This window comes from Physella acuta, unplaced genomic scaffold, assembly GCF_028476545.2.
Source record: "Physella acuta isolate Inbredline_101_S28 unplaced genomic scaffold, ASM2847654v3 ptg000175l, whole genome shotgun sequence".
NCBI lineage: Eukaryota > Metazoa > Mollusca > Gastropoda > Physidae > Physella > Physella acuta.
This window is the reverse complement of record NW_026731694.1, coordinates 507,114-519,607: the sequence shown is the minus strand read 5'-3', so window position 1 is coordinate 519,607 and position 12,494 is coordinate 507,114. Positions and strand designations below refer to the sequence as shown.

The following is a 12,494-nucleotide window of genomic DNA, read 5'->3' as shown; positions in this document are numbered from 1 at the left end:
GTTAGGATTTTAAAGTTTGATATCCACATACTTTAAGACAAAATGGGAGCCATGCATAACACACATACACACACGCTCACACACACACATTTATATATAGACATTAAAAATGTCTTCCTTTTATCTGTTTAGACAATGGAGGTACCCAGCTAAGTAGAATATTAGATTGTGAATCGGGGCATTAGATTGGGGACCTTATATAGCCTAAACTTCGTAATTCTTCTCTCGATCTTTGCTGGTGAAGTCACAAGAATTGCTAAGCTACGTGGTGTTTTGTACCAAGTTCAATTGCAGAAGCTACTGAAAGGAAACTAAATTTTGTAATTCTATTTCCAAACTTTTGTATGATTTCGTTTTTTTTTTTTCTTTCAATAACGAGTTAGCAACGATAACCCAGCAAGTTTCTGAGAATGTCAATTAAAAGAGTAATCCCCCCTGTGCTAATATTTTATAGGCAACCATGAGTGAAGACTATTACACCTACCACTGAGCTTAAAGTTCTACAAGCAGTCGCCGAGAGATAATTTTTGTAGGAAGCGAAACAAAAGTTAGCGTGACAGTACCTGACAAGTCTAGATCACGTTTCATTATGTCAATTAAAATTCACAACCGGACCTGGTGTCCATAGCATCCAGGTCACGTGTCACAGGTCACGTGTCACAGGTCAGCACCTGAACACCTGTCTGCAGGTGACGCTGTACCACAGGTAGACGCTGGAATGAAGGGAAATTAGTGAGCGTTTTCTTGATTATCTTTCTATGTGGATTGTTGAACTGGTATTTTGTGACATATAAATATTACGTTTAAATAGTGTGTAAATATTGTTACAATTTGTAAAATTTTGTTTTATTATAAAATTACATATCCGATATTACTATTAAGTATATTTTAATATTTTGTTTTTTGTTTTTCCAAATATTAATTTTATTTTCCAAATACTGTTTAAATCTATTTAGAGAACTTTTAAAAATATACACATCTCGGTGTACTATAGATAAATTTATGATATCTATTTTATGTTAAAGATCTTCAATTTTATTTTCCGAAGGTGCTAACAATATCTAATCACATTTTCCGTCTTTGTTTTGTCGTGATCTAATTAAGACTTTTGTATTTAAACGATTGTGATTTAAGAAATTTAAGTTCTTATTATTACAAAAATATTGTTAAGTATAAACTAAATTATTCGTGACTTTTTGATATTGTTCGATTTAAGTAGAGTTGAAATGTATTTATTTTCGAAATTGAATAGAAAACATCAGTTAAATTTTATTGGAATTAAATCTCTTATCAAGGATTTTATTTTTTTTACTACTATTTTATTTTTGGGGGGAAAAAAGCAGATCTGACCAAAGAAACCAACTTGACTCAGTCCAGACATATTTAACAAATCAAAAATGTGCAAGTTACTTTTCATCGATTTACATATATTTTTTCACAGACGATCAAGCGGATGTTAATACATCGACCAAGTTGTTGACGTATTTTCAAAATGGCGGACGAATTTAAGTCGTTTGACAAGACACCCATCATTAACCTCATCAATCTAAACAGATGGAAGTTTGGTCTAAGGGAGATTATTCTCGGAGCCATCGCCCTTTTGCTCTTGTTTCTCTGCGTCATTTTAGCCAGTCTGTTTGGTAAAGCCAACAATGAGTTATCGGAACTGGCGGCTACACAAAGCCAAGCTTACATTGGTAAGAGTTTCGTGCTACGGATACGGATAATTCCTTCCTTTTGTAATAATCGTTCAAATACAACCAAAATGTCGACATCGGCTTCACATTAAGGTTCTTTCCTTGTATATATATATATATATATATATATATATATATATATATATATATATATATATATATATATATATATATATATATATATATATATATATATATATATATATATATATATAAGTAAAGGTCCATTAAGACCTTATGATCCTTATGGCAGATGAAGTAGAGTGCGTGTGTTTCTTAACCTCGGCATTTGAAGGGATGGTGCGGTCAGCCTTGTGTCCGGGCACTGTTACTTTCCCTAACGTGATTTAGGTACCTACCATAGATATGTCGATTCAGGGAATGCTGCAGACTCAAGTTAGGTCCGGCATCCGAACTTTTGACTTCCAGGTTGGCAGTCGTGCGCACTACCACTCAACCACATTCCCACCTGATAATTAGTATTTTAAGAAAACATTTGCAAACAACCGTACAGTTAATGCTGTACTGTTATTGTGTTTAGAATCCCGTTTTACATTATTTCTGTTCAAAACGCACAAAAATGTTAACAAATTGAGCTTCGAAACCAATATAGGAAAGAATTTAAACCTAAATTACGTTTTATTGCATATACGTACTGTATGTTTATGAAACACATGTGTGTTATTCCCATTTCTGCCTAAATTTCAGCATCCTTCCGGGAAAATTTCCGGGTTGAGGTGGAGATTTTGGTTTCGGTTTAGAGAAAATACAGCACTATCAGCCTTGCGCCTTTTATGATTCTCCTTAACGGTCCTTTCATCTAGTCATTAAAAATTGATACAATGGTTAATAAATATTAAATCGTATGTTGTTATTCTAACCAGACGAGCGTATGTGTGTTGATATCGGCTGTATGGAGACGGCCACCAGGGCCATGGAACTACGGAACAAAAGTGTTGACCCGTGTGAGAACTTTTATGAGTACGCTTGTGGCAACTACCAGAATGTAGCATCGGTTTACCTGGATGGGGGTAAGTGCAGGTTAATTTGTTGCATCTTTTTGGTAAAGAAATCTAGTAACTTCAGTATTTCATAATGCATATTTGTAAAAAAAAAATAAAAAAATAAAAAAAAATACTAAAATATTGCAATGGGAAACAACTGCGGGAACCAGGAAAGTTATTCAATTACTGAGTTAATTCCCTTACTATGTTATCTAGTATTTCTTCCTCACAAAAAAAAAAAAAAAAAAAAAAAAAAAAAAACCCACGTATCTATGTATTTGTGGGTGTTTGCCATTGAGCATTAATATCGGTTCTAATGAGTGTAATTCTATGTAAAAAAAATTAAGACATTTTGTATCACCTTAGGCACCCGTAGTGTGCTACAAGACTTGAGGCGACAGAACGAAGATCGTCTCATCGACCTGATGGAGACTCCCATATCAAAGATGCACGACGCTTCGTCTGAAAGAAAACTCAAACAATATTTCCAGGGCTGTAACAATTTGTACACCCGCGACAAGAAGAGAGGTGAGTATAATGTAGAAATATGACTTTACGTGTAAATTGGATGTCTGTACACTTTCAAAGTTCCAACATCTAACTCTATAGCTGTAAGCTCGGCATGTCCAATATTTCTGACGTGAATAATCAGACTTGAATACGTGCCTCATCCGACCCCACCCACTATGCCACCTTGGATATTGTCCAGTTAAAGCCCGCGACTAATGCAAAAAGTGCAAGGGCGAAAAGTTAAGCCCCGCCACACATAATTTATTTCCGATGTCTTTACATTTGAATATTTAAACACAAGGCATTAAAGAAACTTCTTATCTGCCTTTAGGATTAGGGTTGGGGTTTGGGTTAGGATTGGGGTTGGGGTTAGGATTGGGGTTGGGGGTTAAGCTTAGAGTTAAAGTTATGGTTAAAGGTACCAAAATGCAAACCTTTTCATTCAAATTATCACTATCATGTCCCAATATCACTTTCTTCAATAAAATCTATTGAATATAATAGATAATATTATAATATTTCTATATAATATTTCTATAATAGTTTTTTGGTGGCCGGGAATTACTTTTTTGCGGGGCTTATCTGCACAGGTCCCGTCACCTTTACACACCACCCAGCTTCTCCATCGCAACCAATCCACCAACCACCTCTTGATTCACCCATATAACTGCAAATATATATTGAATACCATCTCCATCGACTATATTCAAACACACTACCCATTAATTTATGAAGGTAGATATTACTTAAAGATAAATACAAATGGTAGCTGCATTGAGTCTTCGCCACCACACTTTTGTGTGCTGACGAAGACCTTAGGTCGAAACGTCCAAACTATTTGTAACTTGTCTTTAACTTATGAGGTATTTAACACTGTCTGTTTTGTTACTAATGACTTATGCTTATCATTCGTTTATTTACACTGGACGCTTTACAAATAACAAATCTGTAAATCTTCGTTTTTACTGAACAAGATTTTAACACCCCTAACATTTTTGTCAATGTGGTCGTCCAATTGTACAGGAAGACCGTTACTGGAACTAATCAATTCTGAACTTGGGGGGTGGAAACTTTTGGGTAACTGGAAACAAGACTGGGACTTCAACGACGCCCTGAAGAAAGTTCAGTCGGAGTTCTGGGTGGAGGCCTTCTACTCCCTTCACGTGAGTACATTCTTGGGAGGTTGCCTTCTATCACATGTGTGTTGGTGAGCATAACTCTGGGTTAAAATTGTTGATCGGTTTTCTTAAAGTTAGAACACTATTTCTTTTTATTATGTGGAAGTAGGAATTAGATGGAATGGGGATTTTATATTGTTCACGTGGAGACTTTAAAATATTCATTTGGGTTTTTATGTTAAATAGTTACAAAAATTGTATACATATTCTCTGACTACGAAGTTGAAAGAATTGTCAATGAGAGAAGAGGTCGGCGTCGTCGGGTCGGTTAAGCTCATGGTTGCTGAACCGAAAAGTCTCGAGTTGGGGACAGCCACTCATCTAAGAGAGACAACTCCAAAATAAAACAACTGTTCCTTTTTAGTTTGTTGTTGGAATCGGAGTCAACGGTCTATAGGGGCATAATAAATTCACAAGTATTATTTATGTTGGTGGAAATCCATTCCAACATTATAAAATAAAAACGTAAATAACTGGAATAATTTCATAACTGCCCTAAAATAAAATCAAACGGACAAAACTATCTACTTTTACAGGTAGGAAGAGATTGGTACGACCACACTAAAAGAGCCATTGAAATTTCTCCGGCAGGTACGGGGAAGTACATGTACTGGAGTTGGTGAGTACTGAAAAAATTATTTGCTCAAACAAGGAAAATATTGACAATTGCCGTGATATGCTTGTGGTATACACTCATATTTTCCCCATCTTCTTGTAGGTTTATAAGCCTTGATTAGCTTAGTTACATTTTGTAATCATTGCCAAATGGTTTGTTCAAAGATTTTTTTTTCTCGCATATTCAGGTACACTAACCCAAACGCTGAATCATATCGGGACGCGTACAAAAAGTTTATTCGAAGAGTTGGCTCCCTTCTAGTCAATGACGCCATTACTATGAATATCACCCAGGACAACGGGACAACAGAGTCAGATCTGGACGAGTTTGTCAACGATACCTTCACCATAGAGTCACACCTGGCGTCAGTGGCGTCAGAATCTGAATACACGTATGACGCCTATCAAGACGCTAACAAGGTCAGATCGCGTCGCAACATTCATTACAGTAAACAGGGTTTCTTTCAAATGAAGGGGAGAGTATTAGAAACATTCGGAATACAGGGTTTCACTTGAAACTTCCGAAGTGGATGAGGGAGGAAGGGAGGGAGGGAGTGGACACTGGCTAAGTTATATATTTTCTATATGAATAAAATATTTTTTTTATTTGTTCAACCAGGCGCAAAAAACACCGCCCCCCCCCCCCCCATCACCCCCTCGAGAGATGCCTAAATAGCTCAGTGTGCATCATATTATTTTAAGTGTCACTAAAATATGTAACAAATGTGACCGACGATCTTTAAATCCTACCCTTTCGTACACTCATAAATTAGACGGGCTTAAACGTTACTAAACTAAATGTGAAATCTGATTGGTAGTAGAGAAATGAGAATGTTGGTGATGAGGTATGATAGTTCTGGAGTTCGGGACTATCGAGTATTGTGGTACTAAGGTATCGAATTATAGTGACTGTTAAAGTGTATTAGTAGGTCCAGTGAAATCGTTGTTGATGGGAGTACCGTTTGTAGAGCTTGGTGAAGTTAAGCGAGTTAGTGTCGTAGTTCTGGAGCATTGAGTCTAGTTATGTTTATATATCGAAGTTTGATATGTGTTGTGAATGTAGTAGAGTATATCGAGTAGTCGAGTTTATCGTAAGTTAGATTATTTTAATTCAGTACGGAACACACTACAAAGAAAGGTAGGCGTTCTCTAGCTGAAAAATCTTGATTTTTAGGAATCTATATTACCACTCTTAAAGTATTAATATTTATTAAATAGGATGGAATTTATAACTAACCGTAAAAATTTGTTTTTTTTTAAATTACACTTTTGTCTATATTTAATCAATAATTCTAGCAGTCTAAAACAGTCACCCGTGTTTGATTTTTTGTATGACATCCCTTTATTAGGGGATCCAAAATTTCATGAAAGTTTCATTAAGATCCCATTGATGTTACGTATGTCATCAAAATTCAACAGAAATATGTTATAATAAAGCTACAATTTTTAGACTTTCAAACAAAACCTACAGTTAAGTAATCAATAGGTAAAATATATTCTTTTTACAAGGTTACAAAGCTAATTTAAAAGATGTGTTATAATTATTACGTAATTAAATTTATACAGTTTTATTGTGTTTTTCAAACATGTCTTAGTAACACTTGGTTAATTTAGCAATTCTAGTGTAAGTTATTTCCCTTGAATACAATTTTGTTATTTTGATTTTCAAAAGAAGATACATATAAATACAACTTTAAGTTATTATTTGCTACTGTAAAAATCATATAGAACTTAAGTTAAGGTCTAAAAAAATAGTTTGGTAGGTTTTTTTTTTTAGCATTATCAAGTTTAAAACAAATACATCAGTAGCCGTTGTAGATTGCAATACTTAATGTTAGTAAACATACAGTTTTAGTCGTATATTAAACATCTAATTGATTGTCTTTTCATATTTTTCACCCTCTGTTAAAGGATTCATATATAACAATTTTAGGTTGGAATCTATACATTTATAACATTTTATTTTTCAAAAAGCGAAAAATCGTTACATAATCACACAATATAGACATTTTACAATTATAACTAAAGACAGTCAAGCTTAAAACAGGTAAGTTCCGTTTTGGAACTCACCTTGGGAGGACTGCAGAGTCCAACACTACAAGAATTTTTTTTCAGTGGTTTTTTCCAGCACTTAAAATTTTCTAAGGGGGGGGGAGGGGGGGGGGGACGGGACTATGTCGTAAAGTACAAAGTAGAATCGTGGGCTGAGCAACAATTTCAATAAAATGTGATTACGCTTGCAAACTGGAATTGAAGGAATTAGTACAAATTTTTGAGACGAAGGAGGCAAGTAAAATTAGATTTTGATGTCTACTTATAACGTGTATGCAATTGATAATAAATTAATATGTCACTTTTAATGAATTGTTTTCTGATACATATGTTTTAATAATTTATTTGTGTGAAAAGGGGCGTTTTAATAAGTCTTGCCAAGGGCGCTAAATAACCTGGCGCCGGCACTGAACACAACAAAGTTTAAACTAGATTAAAACTTTGTTTAAAAAAACATTATACCAGCGGTAGAGAGCTGGACTGCTAACCCGTAAGTCTCGAGGTTGAATCCGGGTTCAAGTCAGTAGACCGTCCCTGAGTCCACTCAGCTCTGATAGGTACCTAACTCACGTTAGGGAGAGAAAAGGCGGCTGGACTTAGTGCTGATCACACTATCTCTTCATATGCCGAGGTCACAAAAACAAGTAAACTCTACTTCACTTGCCCTTACACCATCAGGTTTAAAAGGGAATTTTTTTTTAACTTTAAAATAAATTAAAACTTTGAAACAAAGCTAAGTTGTCTTTCTTTCATCTATAATAGTAAAATGTTTCTTAAGAGATCTTTCCCAAACGAAATAGAAAGTTGTTTATTTTTAGGTGACCTTGACCTAAATTAGAATGCTGTTTATTTTTAGGTGACCTTGACCGAGCTGACCAGTGAGTCCAACAACCTGATCAACTGGGTCCAGCAGTTGTCCTATCTCTTCAGCACCGCCAGGATCACCGGCGCCACTAAGGTCGTGCTGACACGCAGGAACTACATCCGGGAACTGACGGAGCTGATTGCGTCACTTCCTGCCGAACACCGGAGCCGGATGTTGCATAACTACCTGATATGGCGCCTGGTTGAACGTTATGTGTTGGTATTTTTATCATTTAAAAAGTATAGTTACAAGCTTATATTGGTATAAAAACTCAAAGCACTGTAACGTGACAGGTGTGGTCTGGTGATAGAACAATTGACTGCTTACATGAAAGTCGTGAGTTCGTATCCCTGGTTCAAGTCAGTGGCACGCCCCTGTGTCCAGCACATTTTGATGGGTAGGCTACCTCAATAACGTTAGAGAAAGTAAAGGCAGCTGGGCATAGTGCCAGAATCAGACACTCTTCTGAAAGTACGGTTGCCATGGTAACTATTGGCAACGGCGGCGATCATGAAAATAAGCTATGTTTGAAGTCTCAGGGTTAAGACTATCATATATATATTGGTCGTATAATCAATGATCCTTCCTTAGTTCGGCAAGCTAGCTAATTTTTGTAACAAAACACTCGATAATTTTATTTTATTTTAAAAAATATGATATAGGGCTGGTAAGTAGGTCACCAACTAGTTTTATGGCTCACGCAGGTTTTATTGAGCCGTAGAGCTGGTTGGTGACCTACTTACCAGCCCTATAGTGAAATACCATGAAAATAAATGCTAAATTTAATGGTATTTCACCGGAAAGCGTTAGACTGGAATTCCCGGGGAAGAGGAAAGTAGGCCGGCCAGGTGAAGAAGAGTTGAAAAACAGACAAGGCCTGCGGGGTTCACGTGGGCACAAATAGATAGAGCAGCCCAAAACTGAGGGGTGTGGCTGCATCCCTTTGCTCCCCAGGGACCACAAGGGAATAGAGAAGAGAAAAAATAATTCATGGGAAACATTCGCGGTTCTGCTGGCCGTTTAGTAACAGATTAACTCTACTTCACCTATCCCGATTCACCTTTCGGTACGTCTCTCCCCACTCCACAGCACGGAAATGTCCTGGGACTACATCCACGCCAATAAGGAGGTCTACGTGTTGCTTCACAAGGTGGAGAACTTTCAGGGTCTGTACAAGTACTGCTTCCTCACTGCCCAGTGGCATATGCAGGACGCACTCAGTGCACTCTATGTGCGGCACTTCTTCAGTGAGGAGAACAAGATGGCGGTAAGACAAGTGCATGAATGGTGGTAAGACAGGGTCGAGGACATGAATGGTGGTAAGACATGGTTACATGCATGAATGGTGGTAAGACAGGCTCGAGGGCATGAATGGTGGTAGACAGGGTCAGGGGCATGAATGGTGGTAAGACATGGTCAAGTGCAAGCTCTGTGTGTGCCGAATGACAATAAGACAGTGTGTGAACAAGTGATGATAGTAAACAACTCTTAACACTGAGAGTCTAAAAAAAAAGATAAAGGCAGTCTAGCTTATGTGTTTTCCATCGATCGTAAAATCACAAACCGTCTTTAATTTCCCAAATATAAGTCAGGTAATCCTACCCGTTAGTAAAACAAAAAAAAGACAAATTGTAAAGTCTAAAATATGATATTTATTTCTCTTTTCACCGTAGTTCTCCTTGGTTTGTTATGTGTTCGGTTTTTCTAGTATTATTTTTACTTTGACGTTAAAGAACGACTAGCTTTGTCTATTATTACATTTGACTTTCTCCCCCTGTCCAGGTTCACGAGATCACAGACAACATCAAGCTGGCCTTACAGTCACAGCTAGAGAAGACGCCATGGATGGATGCAACAACCAAACAATACGCCAAGGAGAAGCTGGATAACATCCTCTTCAAGATGGGGTATCCAGACTGGATGGGCAACCAGGCAAATGTGGGTACACATATGATGTTCAATCAACACTATGGCTTTTATTATTACGGCTAGAAATAGGGGAAATGATAGTCTGTTGCCGTGTGTTTAATAATTCCATTACATATATATATATATATATATATATATATATATATATATATATATATATATATATATATATATATATATATATTATAGCTTTTTTATGTATGAATATCGTTAAGATTTGCGATACAATCCAATACAATCACAAGTAAAAAAGCTTCAAGATCTCCAAAATAGTCACATAAAATGTGCTGAAGCCGGTATTTGTTTTAACCAGTTAGCCAAACTGTGTTGTTGTTTCGGCCTATCTGGCTAAATGAGGTTCAATCATGGATGCTCTAGTTAAACTTTGAGTTCATTTCCACGTGGTAGGAGGTGTTTGTTTCTCATAGACAAGAAACCGGCTCGAGAAACCTTCCTTGAGTACAATTTGAGACTTTTCAAATCGTCGAAAAATTGTTTTTTAACTGCTAATGTTTGGATGTAACCACCAGGTTGACGAGATGTACAACGGGTTGACCATCAACGCCAGCGACCACTTCGCCAACCTGCTCAGCATCAACCAGTACTACCGCAGCCTGATGATCGAGGAGCTGACCAGGGTGGGGGAGGATCGGGAGGAGTGGTACGACCCCACCTACTCCACCGTGCTCTACCTGTACTGGCCGTGGAACGAGTTGTCGGCCCCTGCAGGTACGCCGTTGTTTGTGGGCGGTTGTAATGTTTGGTTGTTGTTGGCGGTTGTGGTGAAGGTTTAGCTGGGTGGGCTTGGTCTAGTAAATCACCCCCCCCCCGTTATCAATTACCCCGTTTGACTTATCCACCCCCCCCCCTTGCTAATTCCCCACTCCAATCCGTCATTAAGCCTGGATCAATTGCCCATGTTAATTACCCCCCTCCACCTCTCCCCCACCTCCCCCCATGACCTTTAAGATTTAACACTAGTGTGGTGGATTGGTGGAATAATTCTTAAACATAGGCGTTTGCGATGTAAAAATTCATATACAAATACAATGTAAGTATAGTCGAATTATTACAGAATAACATTTGTGTAGAAGAAATATCTTGTTTTACATGATAACAGTAGTAAAATATGCAACACAAAAACACAAAATAAGAATCAGAACACAATGTAAGTTTACGGCAACAAACAAATTGAATAAGAACTTTTATTACAATAACTTTAAACTCTCAAATTGTAATTTATTTGTGGTTGTTTAATAAAGCTTGGTTCCATTTATAATTTTGTAAACGCAAACAAGCAAAGATCTCATTATGCAGATATATATATTATTAGATATTATTTCGAGCAACGTTATTTATTGCACTTATTTATAACTTTTTTGTGTAAATTATGAGAATTTTAGTGAAGTCAGTTTCTTATTTATCAAGATAAATAATGGTTATAATTATGTAGAAAAAAAAAATATTTTTTTAACCTTAGGAATTCTTCAGTACCCGATCTACTCTAAGAAACAGCCGCACCACGCGACGTTTGGTTCACTCGGCACCATCCTCGGTCGTACCCTACATCACGTGGTTGACGAGTGGGGGAAATGGCACGACAAAAATGGCGACTATATGGACGAGTATGGGACGTGGTGGTCCAACGCTTCACTCACGGCGTACGAGACAGTCCGGAAATGCGTCTCAGACGTCTACAGCAACGTCACGAAGACGTACACCTACCCGGATGGGACGTCAGTCAACGCCCAGTTAAACGTCCAATGGTACACGCCCATGGCGATCGCCTGGACCAATGGGATAAGGCTCGCGTTGATTGGTTATCAAGATTGGGTCAAAGGTCAAGGGATCGTTGAAAAAGTTTTACCCGGAACTGGGTTGACCAACGAGCAGATGATTTTCCTAGCGCATGCGCAATCATACTGTGTGGCAAACGACGACCGTCAGAAGTTAAATGCCTGGATGAGGGGTCAAGTTGCTAACGATATCCGGGTCAACATGGCATTGGGTCAACTGGAAGAGTTTTCTAAAGCCTTTAATTGTAAACCCGAGGCTAAGATGAACCACAAGGTCAAGTGTGACTATTATTAGATTTCTACGTCATTATCATGTTATTTTTTTCTCTTTACTTTTTTTGTGTTGTGTATCCCACAGAGCTTAAATTAATTGCTAACGATAACCTTGGATCAAAACGTTAATTGTATGCCCTGTATAATATTTAATTTTAAAACTTATTTGTCTATTTTAATTATGTTTTCTTGTCAAATAAATACTTTATACAGCCATATTTTTATTTTGTATATGTTGATTTTTAGGTTTTAAAGAGTTGGTTACGAAATATATATTACAGTACACACTATTGTGTTTGTTGGTTCTTTAACTAAAACATTTTTAAGTAATTGGAATTTCTTAATGTATAATTATTAAACCTTTCCCTTTGTACATGCACGAAGTTACCATATGAATTCACCACAAGATGGCTGTCTTTATGGTGACACCACACCGAAACATCCAGTAACAATTGCGCCACCTCATTAATTTACTTCGTATAACCGTGGTGTCACTACCATAATGTACTCTGTACTAAACCACTTTAGTGTACCCTTATCACCCTAGTGTCACCACATTAATGCAACCTGTATCA

General features: G+C 37.1%; 1 protein-coding gene across 3 annotated transcripts; it reads left to right on the top strand.

Annotated features, from left to right (window-relative positions):
• The first annotated feature begins 642 nt into the window (after window positions 1–642).
• LOC131936305 (endothelin-converting enzyme homolog) lies at window positions 643–12,206 on the top strand. 3 transcript variants are annotated; one of them, XM_059293231.1, is made up of 12 exons: window positions 643–732; window positions 1,442–1,697; window positions 2,582–2,728; window positions 3,068–3,229; window positions 4,235–4,374; window positions 4,926–5,008; window positions 5,193–5,424; window positions 7,913–8,136; window positions 9,011–9,188; window positions 9,704–9,859; window positions 10,381–10,579; window positions 11,331–12,206. In XM_059293231.1, the coding sequence occupies exons 2-12, from the start codon at window positions 1,493–1,495 to the stop codon at window positions 11,939–11,941; spliced, it is 2,337 nt and encodes a 778-aa protein (XP_059149214.1). In that variant the 5' UTR covers window positions 643–732; window positions 1,442–1,492; the 3' UTR covers window positions 11,942–12,206. The 3 variants fall into 3 exon arrangements, with proteins under 3 accessions (XP_059149214.1, XP_059149213.1, XP_059149215.1); XM_059293230.1 differs by having other exon boundaries at window positions 660–776; XM_059293232.1 differs by having other exon boundaries at window positions 666–810.
• The last annotated feature ends 288 nt before the right edge of the window (window positions 12,207–12,494 follow it).

Excerpts from the sequence above, each read along its gene's own strand:
- LOC131936305 (XM_059293231.1), top strand. The coding sequence starts at position 1,493 with ATGGCGGACGAATTTAAGTCGTTTGACAAGACACCCATCATTAACCTC. Across the intron at positions 1,698-2,581 it reads ACAAAGCCAAGCTTACATTG|ACGAGCGTATGTGTGTTGAT; the intron begins GTAAGAGTTTCG and ends TATTCTAACCAG. Across the intron at positions 9,860-10,380 it reads GGATGGGCAACCAGGCAAAT|GTTGACGAGATGTACAACGG; the intron begins GTGGGTACACAT and ends TGTAACCACCAG.